Source organism: Pleurodeles waltl, chromosome 7 (genome assembly GCF_031143425.1).
Source record: "Pleurodeles waltl isolate 20211129_DDA chromosome 7, aPleWal1.hap1.20221129, whole genome shotgun sequence".
Classification (NCBI taxonomy): domain Eukaryota; kingdom Metazoa; phylum Chordata; class Amphibia; order Caudata; family Salamandridae; genus Pleurodeles; species Pleurodeles waltl.
The window spans coordinates 301,999,359-302,018,110 of NC_090446.1; the positions used below are offsets into that span (position 1 = coordinate 301,999,359).

Genomic DNA, 18,752 nt, shown 5'->3' on the forward strand with positions numbered 1-18,752 from the left:
TACGTGTCACAAAATTGAGGAGGTGCCGCAGCATCGTCCACACCCCTAATAGCAGCGCCACTGCTTCCACTGTCTCACTGACCATTCAACGACCGATGCTTACTCCGGAGTAGACACGATCACTGTCTGTGACCGCCCATGTCAGCGACTGATCATCGACACTCCTGGCAACTGTCCCTATTAAGAACCTAGATACATGTAACACATGTCGTTCACAATAAATCGAATGGAGTCACTTTATTGCTACATAATAGGTTTTATTCACTTCAAAGTTCAGGAAAATTAGTTTTTTTTTAATTAAATGCTTACTAAAATCGAAGGCAGTACTAAAAAAACCTCAAAGCTTACAATAGTGAACAATAACACTGACACACATACTTAACATCACAAGTAAGAGTGAGACAAATTATCGAAATAACAATTATAAATAAATACAGGTCAGTATAACAACAAGTTTAAAAATGGCTCATTTAAAGAAGGGGTGAGAGTGTGAAGCCAGAGCGTTTCTTTAAAATAGCATCAACTAAAGGTTTACTCTAGAGAGGAAAAGATTTTTTTCACCCTTATTATTCGGTTTCCGTGAAGCGGTAGCAACATTTTCTATTTTTTCCATTTATACATGCTTGCAGCTTTTGGAAATAATATGAGTAAAACCAATGGGGGACCCCAGAATGTTTTAAATGTCGGACAAATATGTACCTACTTTGTTGAAAAATAGTCTATGGCAAAAAAACAAACCCTGGTTTATACTGATTTGTATTGATTTTGTACAGAGTGCAGGTTACTGCGTATTAGTTTCCCGTATTATATCACAATGACAATCATAAGTTGCTTTAGTGCACTATGTGGAAATTCTTTTGACTGCTGTACAAAATCCTTCATAGGAACTGGACACTAAAATGAGGTTAATCTTACCTGGTGAGGGAATCAAAGAGACCTCAAGTACACACACCTAAAGATAACAGTGTAAACCAGGAAACGCCCAATGGAAGAAGGGGAGCGATAAGATTGATAATAATTGATAATCATTGAAACTTGTCATTAAGAAAGATTTAACTTTAAGTACTGAATAAAATAAGCTTGTCCTGAAGAAGGCAGGGTAAACCAATAATTCCATTGTAACGCCGTAAATAGATTATTTTATGTATGTTTAATATACGTTTTTATACATTATTCTCATGTATCTTTAAAGCTCTGTGATTGTGTATTACGATTAATATTATATAAGGAAGGTGGAGGTATGTTATGACTTTATTATTATGTGAAAAATAAAAAATTGATTTTTATATTTTTCAAAAGCGTTATTTTATGTGTCTTTTGTAATGCACAGCGTGTATTAAAAGGTTATACTACTAAATGGAGGATTAGAATAGCGTGTGTGAAGGTCTTTAAACAAAGGAGAACTATAGTTTTGTTTGGTACTTTGAACCTTGTCCTCTTTGTTTCTAAGGAATTACCCATCAGTCTGTGGGAGGTGGTTAGCTGTAGGTGTGGGAGATGTGGTTCTAGCAAATTACCTTTGCTGCCTATACTGGAGTGTGATCCACAGTCTGTTCAGATACTATATTAGTGGGCTTTCCTTATTTTAGCATTCTTGCCTCCTTTAAGGGGGTGTTCTTATTTACGCACAGGGTCCAGTGTTTCAAAGTGAAATCGTTTTTAAACCTGCTTAAAGTACTAAGCTGGCGTTTGAATCCTTGAGCGTTAACATGCATTTTAAATGCACTTCCATCTTGTATTCCAGTGTTGTACATTGCCCATTTAGCCTGACCGCTCGAGGAAGCGTGTTCTTGTTCTGAGATTGGCATAGACAAGTGAGAGCTCCAGATTTAGAGGTCATCTTTGGACCATACTCCACTGTATCAACACTTCAAGGTCTTCCTGCTCGCTTTCCATGAAAAGGGCTAGGCACCTGCTCGTTAGCTGCTGTGCAGACTTTTATGCCCTATCACCTGTTCTGTTCTATGCTTGCTGTATTATGGAAACTGTATAAAATAGATTGAAAAATGGAAGTGAGTTTTGCTTTGTATGCTCCAGTAACTCAGACGGCAAAGAGCTGGTCCATTGCACTGCAAATGCTCACTAAGAACAGTTTTGCTGCTCCCTTGATTTTTGGCATTCAACATACATAGACTTCAGTGGCCTCTCAAAGTCATATTTTTATTCCACACCAGGTATACTTTGGTCTTATTGCAGACTGATAGTTTCGGAACAAAGGTGCTGGACTGTTTTTATTATTTGTTTATTCTTATGAAACATTCATTTATCTTTTACATGAATATTTTTAAAAAAACAATATACAGTTTATGTTCATCGCTCCGGTCGTCCCTGCCGCTTAATGTCGAATGAAAGGCTGAGTTGTGGAAACCTGATGCTGTGCAGAGAGAGAAGTCGTAGAAGTTAGAAAACGACATTAAACTGTTTCAAGTCAATTCCATTAAACTTAATTCAATAATGAAAAGATAATCATGAAAGTTAGACGCAAATTGAGATACAAATTATAGTTAAAATAACATTAAGTTACGGCATTGCGCAGAAGATTTTTAAAAACACTTTACAGCAAAATAGACACCTTGCCCTTTTAACATCTGCAAAAAACATAGGGCAGGTTTACAGCTTCTGAAATTATATATTTTGAGCAAAGACAAACAAAAATGATTTTTTATAAACATAATAAAATTTACAAAAAAGAGAACGTGAAGCAATATTTGATCAGAAATACTGTCACAGGGTAGCTTCTAATAGGTCAATGGAATATTGGCCTAACAGGAATGGAATAAGGATGCAAACTGTAGCAATTCTGAACCTCAAGAGTAATGCTCTTTCCCATATATTATTACATTCAGCAGGTACGGTTCGATCCTGTCAGCAGTTTATAGAATAAAATATTGTCTCGTTGACACTTTTCTGAATTCAGTACACTCTCCAGCAATACCTCTCATTTCAGGAAATTACTTATTATTCAAAGACTTTTTGGACTTTTTCTCAGATTGTTTCTCCTGGAATAAGGCCATCCTTCCCAGGTTACTCATTTAATTTTTAATTAGAGTAGCCATGGGATCTGTTATCCTTTATCACAATTAGGGCAGTTTAAGATTATTTCCCGGCTGAGGGCAGCATTAGGGTTGCTCCACAGAGATATCCCTAAGATCTGCAAGGCCAGCATAATAATTTTCTCATGATACCTGAAGCCCACTTCCGTATAACAAAAGAAATGAGAACTGTTTTGGGGAAGGGACCTATGATGACAGCAAAATCTGTTGTCTTCTGTCTGAAAATAATCCCCAAACCGCTGCACCCGACATATCACTGGGCACGCATTGAGGCGTATAAACTTCCAACAGCAGTGCTAATGGTTTGGAGCCAACACTAGAGTCAAAGTTCAATACTGTCTTGCAGAATTTCTGGCACCTAACTGACACAAGAACCAGTTATTGCCAGAGCCAGAATTGAGCACAGATAGGGGCAATGCTGAATTTTCTCGATAACATGCCTGTTATCTGCCCCTTGGTATCCCCAACACACACACACACACACAAACACACACACCACAGTGCCCTGGAGACAGCATTTTGAGAGTTATTTTAGTTGGCTCTTTGAAGACACATATTGGTATGAACCATGTAACTTTTACTACCTTATGCCCACCTGTAAGAGTGAACCCCGGGATACATTATATCAGCCAGACCCTTTGTTCTACTAACTGGAGCAAAGTAGACTCTGTCTACCTCTAAGATTCTCTATGTATTAACGAATAAGGCCTAAAGGAATCTCGACTATATATACTCTAACTTTTGAATAAGTAATGTTGTATGTATACAATTCCTGCGACAGCAGCAGAACCTGAAATGTGAGCGAACAGATGTAAAAAGTACAGATGAAATGCCAGTGACACAGTTAAAAAAAAATTGCCTGTTATCCAAGAGAGTAGGCAGCTTAGATTTCTTGGATCCATTAGTCATCATATATGATTTGGACAAATTGGTTGCCAGGGCTAAATGCTCCCTGAAAGAGACAAATGCATCTACTAGGTTTTAAGACTTAAAGAGGTACTATACATTAGAAGCATCTTCGCTTTGAAAAGAGTGGGTATAAGATTACCGCTATTCATGGGTCATCGAGCCCAAAGGAAATCAAGAACTAATAAAATGGGTGCCAGGATTTAATCCTGATGTACACCCCTTTCTAAATTAAAAGAGTCAGTATAACTGCTATTATTCTCTTATCTGGACTTTCCTGATAAATTAGGGTGTGTTGCTGCTAGAAAAATAAACTATGTATATATCCACAACCATGTGCAAAAAGGGACTCCAAATTTTCGATTTATCAACACAGCCAAATGCATTTTTGAGGTCCATGAATGCTAAATAAAGAGATCGGCCTTTAGTGATACTATATTTGCTAATAGAAGGGTTAAATTTAGACACTGCTTTAAAGTGCCCACGCTCTCCCAGGAGCCATACCGTTCTGTACCTAGAATTCGATTTTCCTAGCCCTGGATCATGTCATAAAGTATTCTGACAACACTTTCACCCTTTTTTGCATTGGTGGATATTCATCAATGTGGCGAAAGATGCAGCTATTCTTTGGCTGCATACACTATTAGCCACTTTATTTAATAAAGATCCCCAGAGATCTATTTTTGCTTTATATAAATCCATGGGCACCCCATCTGGACTGGGAGCCATACCGGAGAGGCTTTCTGTTATTTAAAGGGCAATCTCACAGCATTCAAAACAAACCCAAAGGTTCCATCATTGGGACTAAAATCTGCTCTGGATTTATTGGTGTTGCCTCCCAAATGAGGACAATAAATATTACAGAAATGTGATACCCATTGGCCTTTTGAGATATGTGCCTCCAGTCTAAAACAGGCTCCATTGCTTGCCTTCATAGAGTTAACTAATTGCCAAAATGCATTAGTGTCTTTAAGATGAAAACAGGGGGCTCTCTAGAGGAGCATTGAAGTTCAAAGTTACTGTTCTTAAATGAATACTTGTAGTTAGATCTACATAAGACAACTAATGCCTTGTCCCTTGGCTTAATGGACAGCGCCTCACAAAGTTGTCTATTAGATAGGTAGCAAGCTGCATCGAACCACATATGTGAGTTGGCATTAAGGCTATGAACCGGTTTCAAGGGCATTATTTGACAACATAATTAATATTAAGAGGTAACAATTTCAAAGGGTATATCCCTCTGTGGTTGAAGACAAAATTAAACAAATCTAAGTGATTCTTTATAAACACAGACAAAAAGCAGGGGGATCAGGTAATTTCCACACAAGTATGAAACCATTAGTTTTTGATTGATATCAAATTGCCAAACCATGGAGTATGTAAATTGGTAACAGGCAATATGAATTCAATAGGTAGGGTGTTGTGATCCCTAATATCTTTAGCTACAACAGAACTGGAAGTAGAAAACATAGGCATTTTATGGGACAAAAATAAAGAATCACTATTTTGATCGTCTTCACAGCTCCCACGATCAAAATAAGTAGGGGTACAATTGCAATCATTAATATAATAGTTAGTAAATTAACCACATTTTTTTTCCTGATCTAATTTAGACAAAAATTAGACAAACAGGGCACCATGCTTATCCCTAAAAATTGAGTATTTGCCAGAAAAAATGAAATATCCGATATCTTAGCGCTGAAATCACCACACATAATAAGATTCAAAACATTAACATAAAGTGATGACAAACCATTAAAATGATCGATAAAAGTGAATAAAGATCTAAAATTATATTTGTCCCGGCGACTAGAATCATTGCTATCAAAATAATTAAATAAAAATTGTTATTCCACCAGATTTTAAATCCCTGGATACCATGGTGCTCAGCTGCAATAGGGGAAATTAGTGTTTTTCATGGGCTGCTTAAACCAGGTAGAAAGCCTCCCACGGCTATGCCAGTAGCAGAGGGTAAAGCAAAATTAGAAAAACATGAGTAACCATCAATAAATAATTTGTCAGTGGCCAAAGTCTCTCAGAGTAAAATAATGTCAAACTGATCAACATAATCTACTATCCTTACTTTTGATTTAATTCCAGCAATATTCCAGATAACCAGCCTTTGAGTTTTTCAAATTTTCAAAATGCACGGAGTTCTCTGGAATGGTATTGAATACTCAATACCATTTTGCCAAACAACACTAGAAGCAGGGCCGGCTTTAGCGCTGGCGGTGCCCTGTGCGACAGTCTTTTTTGGCACCCTCTACCCCCATGACCATCTCCTAGGATTCCCTAACTACCACCCGGAAAGTGTGCCCCTCATCTCTCCATAGCCCCCCTTTTACATACATTCATTTGTTTTAAAGTGCTTGCAAAGACTGGCTTTACTAATCCACTCAGCTAACCACATAAAATATAGTTTTGTTTTTTGCAGCAGGCATAGTAACAATCTGCGCTACTTTATGGTGTGTCAAAGTTTCCACTAGACAAAACTCCCATCTCTCCCGCTATCAGGAACATTAATCACAAGAGGTATCTTGACATTTTAATTACTTCTTGAAGGCTGGACGCACAAGGAACTTTTCGGCAGGAGCTTTTAAATTGCAGGTTTCTAAGTTATTGCTAAACACAGCGCCCCCCCGAGGTCAGAACCGCTCGTACCGCCCTAAAGCTGGCCCTGGCTAAAAGTGGCAGGAGTGGTACAAACTTGGGAAAAATCGAGAGCATCAGCACCAGCCACATTCGAAGGTGAGAAGGAAGCACAACTGGTAATAATAATGCTAGGAACTGATAGGCACCATTCAGCGAGCATTTATTTAATTTGAAATAACTCAGACATCCTGCTTTGGAAAAAAATCAATTATCCTCTTATCAGGTGTTCCAGGTGTGTTAACAGTATCTTAAATCCTGGCTCTTGGACTGAAGCTCAGAGGACAAACGCCCTTAGCGCCTTGAGACCCTTATGAGTGAGTAGTTGCACTTTATGAACCTTGACTTGATTACCTACGGGAGCGGGCCAGGCAGCAAAGCGGACCAAATGGCGGCCCACACATAACACCTCCCTAGGGTGGGGGCCGGAAACTACAAGTCTGGAAAAAGGGGGTCCTATGATTGGTGGACATCCTTTAAAGCCACCAATCATGGAATGCCGACCTGGGGTTAACTGGGGAGCTCAATGCTGACCCCCTGCATTGGATAACCTGCAGCATTGTGGTGGATCACCATCGAAAGATTCAGCAACTTGAACCCGGGAGGGCAGTCGGAGGAGCTTGCACGAAGAATCCTTCATGGATTCACTTTGCACCCAAGTGTAGTTTGACATTTTGGTCCTGCCCCTCCCCCACCCCAGGGGCGTCCGAAGACTGCAGAGGAGGCTGAACTTGCAGATGCAAGCGGCTGATATCAACCTTGCCGAGTGAGCACGAGCATGTGCGTTAGATGTCACAAGAGTTAACGTCTTTGCACCCTCCCAGCACTGTTTAGAGGAAGAAGCATGATCAACACGGTGGGAGCCAGGCAAAGTCAGTTTCCTCATTCCACTGATCAGCTCCAAATGCTTGAGAACATCGTTGCTTAACTTCCAGGATTCCTAGTTTTTATCCTGCCCACTGCAGGCTTAATTCTCTGGTACTTGTGACCACACTTATCTCTATTTTGTAATCTGATTACTGCTGCTGCCCCCCTAAAGTTGATTGGGCTGTGGGTCAGGCATCTGCCAGTGCCGCGCTTAACATGGATTTAAAGCGTCAGCAGCATTTAGTGCACTGAACAACCGTTTAACAAATATTACTGTGAGACTTGGCCTTGGTTGGTCTTTGGTCGGGCCGGCTGATGCTGACCAGCATCCTGCTGGGCCTCGGGCCACCTATCCCAGCAAGCAGCTCTAAGGGCACAGTGACTGCTAATGCACCCAGAACAATTTAGGAGGATGGAGCAAGAAGCAAGCTACGCAGGAATGAGTATGGAGAGGAAGTGCCCTGCCCGTTTCAGGGATGAGGAAGAAAGCATGCCGTGGTCTAAGAGGCAAGCCGTGGCCAAGCCTAGCTCACTGGATGCTGACTTGGAGGATCTTCTTGCAAAGGCTTGTGAGCTATTGGCCAAGCAGTGGAAAGCGCAGAGTGCAGCTTAAGAGGGCAGACAGAGAGTACTAGAGATTTCAATAAAAAGCAAAAGGCAAATTAAGCAGCAAGGAGCACAGTGCTCCCCCCCCCAAGGCTCCAGGCACAGGGTTCATGTACCCGCAAGTGTCTCTGGAGCCCGTCGTCAGGAAGCAAAGAGGAGCACCACCAAGGTGCAATGTTGGGCCAAAGAACCGAAGCATCACGGTACTAAAGGGGCGGCAAGCTCCCAGCCCCCCAAGAGGAAGATGTCTGGTCGGTCACCACCGAGGAGGACAGTGGGGATGAATTTATGGAGACAACTGGAGCCTGCATGGCGGGAACCTCAGAAGTAAATGGACAGCCCAAGGAACATGAGGGCGAGACACAAGTGCAGCGCAATGAGATGGGGCCAAGGCATGGCGGGAAGTTATTGGGAGCATTGCTAACTAAGCATGGTTAACTCCACTCAGCAGGATACTTTGGGGCTAAGGAGTGGGTCCAGTCAGGCTCAACCCAAGCAAGGCCATCCCTGGTTTAGGGGGGTGGGTCCGTGCGTGCAGCCAACTACCTCTCTTGCACCATTTGCAGTTAACCCCTGGTGGGCATGGCCTGGCGTGGTGACCCATCACAGTAAAAGCATGTCACCATGACAGTGGCCTACTATAACACCTTGGCTCTCCCCAGCAGTAGGGGGGAACACCTGCAGACCAAACGCAAAGTGGTCCCAGGCAGATGGGGCAGGATTCCAGACCAGCAGAGTGTCTAACAGTACAACACAGACAGTAGGGCAGTATCACACAAAAGAGAAGGGTAGTGCAGGGGATAAAAAGCAAGGAGGTGAAACGGTAAAAGGGCAGGAGGATGATGCCAGGGAAAACAGTCAAGTGGAGGTGAGTGATAAGACTCTGAAAAGGAGGGCCTGACCCCACAAAGGCTTGGTCTGGTGGGGCAGCACAAAAGGGAGAGTCGGGCAAACCAGTGAGTGAATATATCAGACCTTTGCCACGTGACTCCCCCCATTATAGTCAAGGAAACAGGTCCCTCTTGCCTGACGCCACTGGTGGTCAAAGAAAGGATCAGGAGAAAGGAATATATTGGTATATTTTTGCTACTTTAAGTGTGCCAGGCTGGTTTAGATCACTACACAAGATAAGAAGGATGAGGACAGGAGGGACAAGTGCAAACCAAGGGTGGAGAGGTCCATGCAGAAATGGCTCAGGGCATTTCACACCCTGGACTGTGTATTCATAGAGAAGTTTCCAGAAAGAGCTGCAGTACTATTCCTGCATGACCAATGGGTGCATGCCGCACAGTTAGAGTATCAAGGTGATGCTTGGCTGTGTGTGCAGACCTGGCCAAGCATTGAGTAAGATCAGCAGGAGGTTGATGGTTTTGAAAATCACATGGTGGCCACCAGGGAGAGAGTAGGCAGTCACAACTATAGCTTTCGTGAGTCAGGGGTTAAAGTAAGGCAGAAGGGTTCATATACTCCACCAGGGCAAAAAAACAGCGAAGAACAGACAGGGCAAGCCCACGTCTATGGCATGTTGGAAATATGACAAGGATAAGTGCAGGTAGGGACAGGTGTGTACATTTCGACATAACTGCAGCAACTGTGGAGGAGCACACCCAGCATTCGAATGTAAGAGAGAAAAGGGGGCCTCTGAAGGGAAGGATGCCAGCAGCAAGAAATAGCATGGACCCTCGGGAGGGAGGGCACCACAGAGTACACAGACTTACTAGAGACCACCACCGCCATGGCCGGGGAACTGGGGGTGCCTCTGGCGGTAGAAAAGACTGATGGCCCATCAGCACATCTCTCATTTTTGGGGCTAGAGCTGGACACTGTCGATGGGGTCTGCAGGTTACCAGAAGCAAAGGTCTCCGAGCTAGGGCATTATATTGACTCCCCACCAGCAAAAAAGAAGGCAACGCTTGGTGAACTGCAGCAACTCATCGGCTAGGGTGAGGAGTAAACAAGGGGTTAAAAATGACCTGATCCATTGGCTCAAGTTTTTCAGTTGCTTTAATGGGACAGTCATATGATGAGAACCCAGGGTGACAGCAAGGCAGCTGGAGCTATTCACTGATGCTGCCGGGGGTGAAGGGTATGGGGTAGTCATGGGCACAGCCTCAACGGCAGCCCGCTGGGCCGGTGCCTGACACGGGAACAGGATGACGAAGAACATAACCCTCCTAGAAATTTTCCCCATAGAGGTAGCACTGTCTATATGGGGTGACAGGCTGACAATTAAACAAATCACACTATGGTCAGATAATCGTGGGGTGGTCCATGCCTCGAATCAGTATGACATGTTGCCGGGTGGTAGTATATCTCTTGTGCCACTTGGTAGAGTGTCTTATGGTCAGAGATCATAGCAAGGGCAGAATGGAAAGGAGCCAGGGACCAAGCAGTATTGGAGGGATCAAGAAGAAAACTGAACATATATATAGTGAGGGTATGCAGGTTGAACGCCTGGTGTTTTTGTGAGGCATGGTTTAATCAGTCTCAAAACAGCAGGATGCCATGGGTCGGATGGTGTGCATCTGTCAGGGGTAGGCATGGACATGTTTTTGCTAAGCATTGTAGGTGCCGTGGGGCAGTTGGGCTTCTCTTGAGTTAAAGGGGGAGCTGCATGTGGTCAGTAAACCACATAGCAGCATGGTGAAGATGGACTCGGTCGGCCAGAAGCTCGAAAGCCTAAAAGAGGCCTGCTCCAATAGGGTCCTTGGGATGCAGGGGCTTGAAGGGAGCAGGCAATAGTGGGCCACAAAAGGGTCAGTGGTGTGTGGCCACAGCACTTGCAGCCCATAGGCCACAGGGGCTTCCCAAGTAGAAGGAGTCTGATAGCCACCAGACGGTTGGGTTAACAGACAAGACCAACAAATCTAATTATGGATAGGATGCAATAATGGAACTGTTTATGACCACTACATGTGATGTTGATGTACCATGTAATGTCACTTTACAATTGTATAAGAATAAACTGTGGCCATCACCAATCCCAATGAAGGCTCCTTGGTATTACTAAGAAGAGGGGCATCAAAGAGATAAAAAGGGTCAACTGCGGGCGGCCACGGCTCTTGCAGCCTAGGGGCTGCAGGGGCTACCCAACGGTAGCAAGGGGGAGAAGACTGGTAGCCATGGAACGCTGGAGTAGCTGGTCAGGAAGGTCAGTGTTTTGAGAGAAGGCAGTGCTCCATCAATGGCCACGAGCAGTTTGGGTTAACAGACAAGAACAACAAATCTAAGTATAGATAGGAAACCTTCATGGAACATGTTTATGACCACTGGATGTGATGTTGATGTACCATGTAATGTCACTCTACAATTGTAAAAGAATAAACTGCAGTCATCACAGATCCCAATAAAGCCTCCCTCATATTATTAAGACAGGAGGGCATTGAAGGGATACCAAGCGGAGCAAGAAAGCTGATGGGTAAGAACCACATGGTTGAGCTGGGAGTCCCTCACACATATGGAAGGGGTTCTGCTTTCTGTTTTCTCATGCTTGTTAATGGGGGAAAGAGGGATGTCCCAGCCCAGCATCTTCTGGCCACTGATGGGCACAGATTGGTCTGCTGTTGGCCCAGTTTCTGCCCAGGCACAGGCCAGGCACATATCCAGGGCTCCCATTGCAGCTGGAAATGAGATGGAGGTACCTATTGCTATGCTCCACCTTCAGCTGTCTCCAGGAAGCAGGGCATTGTGGGCCTTATTGTGAGCCCTCAAAAGCAGCTTAATCCAGTGCAGCGAGAAATACAATGGAGTTATGTAGGGCCATGCCCCTCCTCCACCACCTCCAGTTGTCTCCAGAAAGCAGGGTGTTGTGAGCACTGTAATGAGCCCTCAGCAGCATCTTAATCCTGTGCTGCAGGAAACACTATGGGGCTATGTAGCACAATGTCACTCCTCCACCACCTCCAGCTGTCTCCAGCTGTCTCCAGGAAGCAGGGCACTGTGGGCAGTGTTGTAAGCCCTCAGCAGCAGCTGGAAAGCTCAGGCGTATCGGTGGTCTTATACGTTTTGTCTTGTTCTAGTGTTCTATTTGGTATAGGCTTCCTGTGAGGCAACAAAATTCAGTACTCACGTATTCTGGTGTAGTGATATGAAGTTAGCACAACAATATAGTTGTCCTTGTCATTTTGGTTGTTCCTTAATCGGAGTTCATATACAGCTATCTGCAGTTCAGTGGAGAATGACATGATACAATTCAAACCCAGCAACAAGCTTGAGCTTACAATTGACAATGGACCAATTGCCTTGAAAAAGCCCCAGGCCTGCATGCCAACTAGGGGCGAAACTTGTGTTAGCTGGCCCTTTTTCCCCTTTTGAAAATACCATCCATGTTGATATAGCAGATGTTTCTGTAATAAATCTATGTACTAAAATAACACAGTATTTATCTACATTTCAAGGGTGAACATTCAAAGATTTATCTTGAATATTCTACATATTCATAAATTGCTCTCTTTTGGTGCCTGAGCAAAATGCTGAAATGCTCAGTCAAGGGACATTATAGTATTCAAGATATTGTAATGTTTCCTGCAACAACATCCAATTAAGAAATAAGAGAAAGATTAAACTCACCCAGCCCAGTGGCTGGCTATCAGATCTACTCTGCAATGTTCAGTATGTATTTACAAATCATGACGATGATTTTTTCTGATGTTGTATTTAGGTTGTATGATGATGTCATATGTTTATATATTAATGATTTTTCAATTGCACTTTTATGGCTTATGGATGGCCGAATACATTTTTATGCTATTGTGGCACTTCTCTGCACTGACATCAAAAATGTTAACGCGAGTGCAGCACAGTGCAAGGAGGCCCATTGATTACAATGTGTGCATCACTATAACACCTGGATTGAGCAGGCATTAAAAAATGACCCAAAAATGGTGCAGCGTAATGTGGCGCAAGGGGTTGCAAAGTGGTGCATTGCATGCATTGCGCCACTTTGTTAATATAGTGCGCTGAAAATTGCCTCCTTGATCCACATTAAGGTAAAAAAAATTACACTAATGTGGCTCAAGGAGGCACCAGGGCCTTGTAAATCAGGCCCAAAGTTTGCTTGACTGACTGACGACTGAGTGTACATGTTGGATGTGTTGTCAAACACACTGGTCTTATCAAATTGCCTGGCATTCTGCAGTGTGTATAAAGTCATGTTTGAGGCCTTCCTCTAAATTGTGGTTGCATGTAGAGCAGTAACTTGTGAAACAAGAAGATTTATGCTTATTATTGATTTAAAAATTCAGAAATACTGTTGGGAAGTTCTTTTGTAAGGGGGGCATCAATTGTTTAACACTGCGATTGGGTTTGCAGTGAGAATTGGTTTTCTGGAAGGGAATTGGCTTAACTTTTGTGGCAACTGTTGCCATTTTTAGGTCAAGCGTAAGCATACTACCTCTTGTATACTTTTAAGTATACTTCTTCTGTGAGGTTCCAGCTATTTAATTTGTTATTTTCAGTGTAATTTTTAATAATCTTTGCCTTCTGGTGGTTAGTCATGCCTCTTTGTCCCTCCTTCTTCTGTGTGAGAGCAGGGACCAACTACTGTATAATTACACTTTGTCCTGTTTACCTGGTCAGTAGGGGACTTTTATTTTACTTTGTTTCCTACTCCTGTCCATGGAAGCTTTCCTTTTCATTTGCAGAGCATTCTTCCTCTGAGCCTAGCTTTAAAGAAGGCTATAAATGAGGCTGTTATCTTGGTCACATTTGGTCTTTGTGGACTCTCTGTGCCCTCTCTCAGCTGCCTGGCTCCCACCCTTCTTTGGCGTGGATTTTCTGTACCAGGGGTGCCTGATTGTGTGCTGAGAGTAATGCAGAGGATTGCTTGTAATTGCTATTAGCCTAGGGACCCAGCTCTACCAGTATCCTTAGAGACAATACCCACTTCTGCTCCATACTGGGAACCCAGTCCCAGCTCCATCAGTGTACCTCTGTTCACACACTCCAAGCCCTCAGCCGTGCCAGGAACCCCACACAGGCTGTCTGCCAGAGCACCTCAGTTCTTGCAGTCAGTACACTCTGCTGCTCCAATACTGGGACCTCGGGCACAGCTACATCAGTGCACTGCAGTTCACACACTCCAAGCCCTCAGCCGTGCCAGTGCCAGGAACACCACACATGCTGTCTGCCAGAGTACCTCAGTTCCTGAGGTCAGTACACTCTGCTGCTCCAGTACTGAGACCTCTGGCACAGCTACATCAGTGCACTGCAGTTCACACACTGCAAGCCCTCAGCCGTGTTAATGCCAGGAACCCACACATGCTGTCTGCCAGAGCACCTCAGTTCTTGCAGTCAGTACACTCTGCTGCTTCAGTACTGGGGCCTCGGGCGCAGCTCCATCGGTTCACCGCAGTTCACACACTCCAAGCCCTCAGCAGTACCAGGAACCTTACACGCTGTCTGACAGAGCACCTCAGTTCTTGCAGTCAGTACACTCTGCTGCTCCAGTACTGGGACCTCGGAAGCAGCTCCATCAGTGCACCTCAGTTCACACACTCCAAACCCTCAGCTGTACCAGGAACCTTACACGCTGTCTGACAGAGCACCTCAGTTCTTGAAGTCAGTACACTCTGCTGCTCCAGTACTGGGACCTCGGGCGCAGCTCCATCAGTGCACCTCAGTTCACACACTCCAAACCCTCAACCTTGCCCATGCCAGAACCCCACACACGCTGTCTGCCAACACACCTCAGTTCTTACAGTCAGTAAACCCTGCTGTTCCAGTACTAAGGCCTCGGGCGCAGCTCCATCAGTGCACCTCAATTTTACCCCAGAGAGGTCACATCCTTTTCTATACCGGGACCCCACTCACATACAGTTCAATTACAGCAGCTCAATTCTAATACTCAGGCCCACTGTGAAGCCAATACTGGACCCAAAAGAGCAAAATACAGCTCAGCCAGTGCACCTCAAGTCTAACATCCATAGTCACTGTTGATGGAAACCACCATGGATCCATCAAATCAATCAATTCTAACATTCAGTGCACATATCGTCTCAGTACTAAGCTCACTCACACGCCCTTCAGGACTACTTGCTTCTGTGGTTCAGAGGCAATGCTACTCCCATATTGGGCCCCCTCGCAGCTACACCAGGGCACCTCGAGGCTAGCACTCTACAACACTGGCACACCAATACTAGGTTCCACTCACAGCCCCTTTAACATTCTTCACTTCTTACCATGTGAGCCTGTTACTATTCCAGTACTGCAGCCCACATTCGACTCTGTCAGTGCACCTAAACCTAACCGCAGCACCCCATTATTCAAATACCAGCAATTACACAGCGCTCTGTTTCTCATTCCCGGCCCTTTGCCTTTCTGTTATTCCAGCACTGGGGCGGGATACAGCTCTATCTATACCCTCAATCCTGATCTGAAGTGCACCAATATTTCTGTATTAGGGTTCACAGACAACTCTGCTAATGCACCTCCTGCTGCTGTGAAGTGCCTCCTGCTGTTCCACACTCTGACTTCTGTTTGAGGACATGGGGGAGCCAATTAAATCTATTCTTAGCTCCCATCTGTATTTGGGAGGGTCTGTTTTACCTGACTCACTCTGTCCTTTTCTTTACTCTGTTTACTCTCAATGTTTTCTTTCTCACCCACTTTTCTCTTTCCAGCTCCTAAAATCCACGTTAACAGTTTTGCTTTCTTTCAACTGTTTATTTCTACTCCTCTCCCTTTTTTCATTTCACTCTTCTTCTTGTTACCCCTTCTTTCAAACTTGCAAAAACATGGGTATTTCTTTCCTTGTTTCATTCCTCTCTTTTTTCTCCATCAGGCGTGCATTCTTTCACTATTTTTTCTCTTCCCTTCATTCTTTCTTTGTGGTTTTTTTATTTGCGCTTTCCTTTGACTCGGTATGCGTTCTTTCACTTGTTTTAGATCTTCCGTCCTTCATTTCTCTGGTGTTTTTCTTATCCTTATCTGTCAATTTACGTTTTACTATAAATCCCTCTTTTTCCCATCTGTGTGTGGAAGCCACAAGTTAGCTGTCGGGACCCAAAGTGTCAAAGTTGTTTTCCCAATCTGTATCTGTGGGAAATGTGTCAGTATATACATGCTCTGGTTCTTTCGCTGTTTGTTTCTCTCACCAACTCTCTTTTTTCTCTAATGTTCATTTTTCTCTTTCTTTTCACACACATTTCATTATTTTTTTCTCTCTATCTTTCGTTCTCTAACTTCCTTCCCTTTTTCTTTTGTCTCACACGTTTGCTCTATTTCCTCTCTTAATTGTGTTTTCATTTTCTTGTTCTTTCTTTCCCTTCTTTCTTTTGTTGCTTTGCGACCCCTTCCCTTTCTTGCTTTTGTCTGTTATGTTCCTTTCGCTTCTTTTTTTGAGTCGCATCCGCTTTCTATCTTGAGGTCTAGCTATGAATGAACCAACCGTTGCAGTGGCACTAGGGCCCAAAGACCTATGGACCTCACTCAACTCTAATTACTGCTATATTTTCCTACCGAAATTGCAGGCAACCATTTTTGTTTCTCACTCCAGGGCCCATGACACTGTTACTATGCCATCTGTCCTCTTCATCTTTACTCCCGACTCCCTTTTTTCTTCAACCCTCCAATCCGTCCCAATGATATTTTTGTTATGGTGTTTTGAGTATTACACTCTAATGCCAAAAGTTTATTCCTGATAACTGTTTACATGATAATTGTATATATTTTAAGATAGAGGAGGAAGTCAAATGGAAGTGCTTTAGTTAAATGCTGGGCCACTGGAATTATATGGGGAATTATATGTCAGGAAAAAATGAAATTATGAGGCAGGGTTGACCAATTTATGTGACAAGAAAAGTCCAGTTATGAATTTACAATGCCAATAGCTCTAACTCAGGAAAATGCAAAAGCTATTGCATTGCAAATGGTTGTTTCTCCTTGCTGGAGGCACTTTTCTGGGCGCCATTTTTGAGTTAGCGCTTTGAGTTGTGAAACAAAAGAAAAGTTCCAAGTACTGATGTTTCTTAAGTAGGCGAACATGACACACTTCTGACATGAAAGTAAATGCTGTCAACATGAGCACAGTATTTTGTGTGCAGCCTGTAAGGACGGATATGCTGTGAAAGAAGGCCACAAGACACAAAAGATTCGCAGAGAATAAGCAGAGCAAGCAGGACACCTGTGCCTCTATTACAGAAAGTGGCCCTGGGGCACAATATGTTTGTGGGCCTGTTGTTTGTGCCCCTGCAGCAATTTGGGGTTCAGAAATGATAGCAGATGCCTCTGCGGGCCTTCCATAATAGAGATCGCTCAGGTGCTATTGTATACCAGTGTGATCCCAAGGTGGTATTCCCTCACCTGCGGCTCCCTCGTAAATAAGGGAATGTTTTGACTTTGCACATTCGCTGTATTGCAGAGAAGGGCAGAGACGCAAAGAAACAACACCACACACTGCCTGACTTGCATGGGGATCTTTCCCTCCCTTTGAAGGGTGGGCCAGAGAAAAGTGGACCTGGGATTTCAAGCCACCACTCATCTTGGACTTCGAGCAACAACCTTTCTCAGATCTGTTATGCGAGTGTATTTAGTGGAGGCAACACAATGGGAAAGTGAAGTCATTAACAAAGAACTTGCCATAATTGTCCTTTCACGGTCCTTGGGCTTTCCATGGTAGTTCATGTGAATGATCAGTCAAACATGGCTGATCAAATGAAAATTAAAAAAGCAAGCCTTCACAAAGTTCATTAGTTTGAATTTGCCTTTATACATTTATTTTTACCATGCCTACGGGTTGCATCAATTTCTTCTGTAGCTATAGGTCCAGGCAGACTGAAAACGCAGCATTCATTGTATCGTTTGGTTAGTTGAGGATTAAGGTGAGGAATCCTATCTGCTAGTGATTCCGCATATGCGAAATGTTGCTGTGCAGCACCTCTATATAGAGACCTTCCCAGAAGACCCCTTTTTTGTTTAATTTACAACAAACCTATTGAAGCGAGAAAAGACGCTTTCTTGCCAGACCAAAAAATGAACCTAGTTCATTCTTCACAGATATCGACACCTTCCTTGGCCTGTATTAATGACACACATCAAGTGCATGGAAAATAGAAAGCCTATTTAGTACTATACATACCTGGATTAAAGATTAAGGAGTTCTGACAAACTGGGGGTGTAGTCTGTCTTGGGGTCACTGTTGATATCTTGGATGCTAGTTGGAAGGAGACAGACATAGTGTTAGATTTTCAGTCACCCGATGGGTTTCCCTCTCACCTCCCTGGGTCTTCAGCTCTTTTTCTACCTGAGGTTGCTCAAGATGGCAGCTAGAACGTTCTTCATGGCCATTTGCTTGTGGAAGTGGCTGTCCATCAATATGCTGTCCAGCTGGCGCCTGGTCAGGACCTCCTGCCCACCTTCACCATGGATTCCCTGCCTGCTCCAGACATGTGGGGAAAAGGAAATAAATGAACAGAATGTTTATTTTTCAAATAGTCGGATGATAGTGGTGCCATTTTAATAATGCAATTTTAATCCATTTAATACATTGATGCTCAAGATTTAAAAAAAAAAAAATCTTTTGTTTAGTTTAGTTGATGAAAATGTTTTTTAAAAACATATGGTAGTAAGTTACATTAGATCAGTGGTTCTTTTCATGTGGTTCGGGGACATCTGAGGGTCCACGAAGCCTCGTTAGGGAGGGCCGTGACTGCTTAGAAAATAAATAATATCAAC

The 18,752-nt window shown here is 43.5% G+C and overlaps 1 protein-coding gene across 2 annotated transcripts in view; it reads right to left on the reverse strand.

Moving 5' to 3' along the window:
* Positions 1-236: 236 nt before the first annotated feature.
* Positions 237-18,752, reverse strand: part of GHRH (growth hormone releasing hormone) — a 128,824-nt gene continuing 110,308 nt past the window's right edge. For both annotated transcript variants that reach the window (XM_069201978.1, XM_069201979.1), the window contains 3 exons: positions 18,322-18,453; positions 18,157-18,231; positions 237-2,374 (listed from right to left, as the gene is read on the reverse strand). In XM_069201978.1, coding sequence (XP_069058079.1) covers positions 18,162-18,231; positions 18,322-18,453 — 202 coding nt within the window. In that variant the 3' untranslated portion in view covers positions 237-2,374; positions 18,157-18,161. The remainder of the gene's footprint in view (positions 2,375-18,156; positions 18,232-18,321; positions 18,454-18,752) is intronic.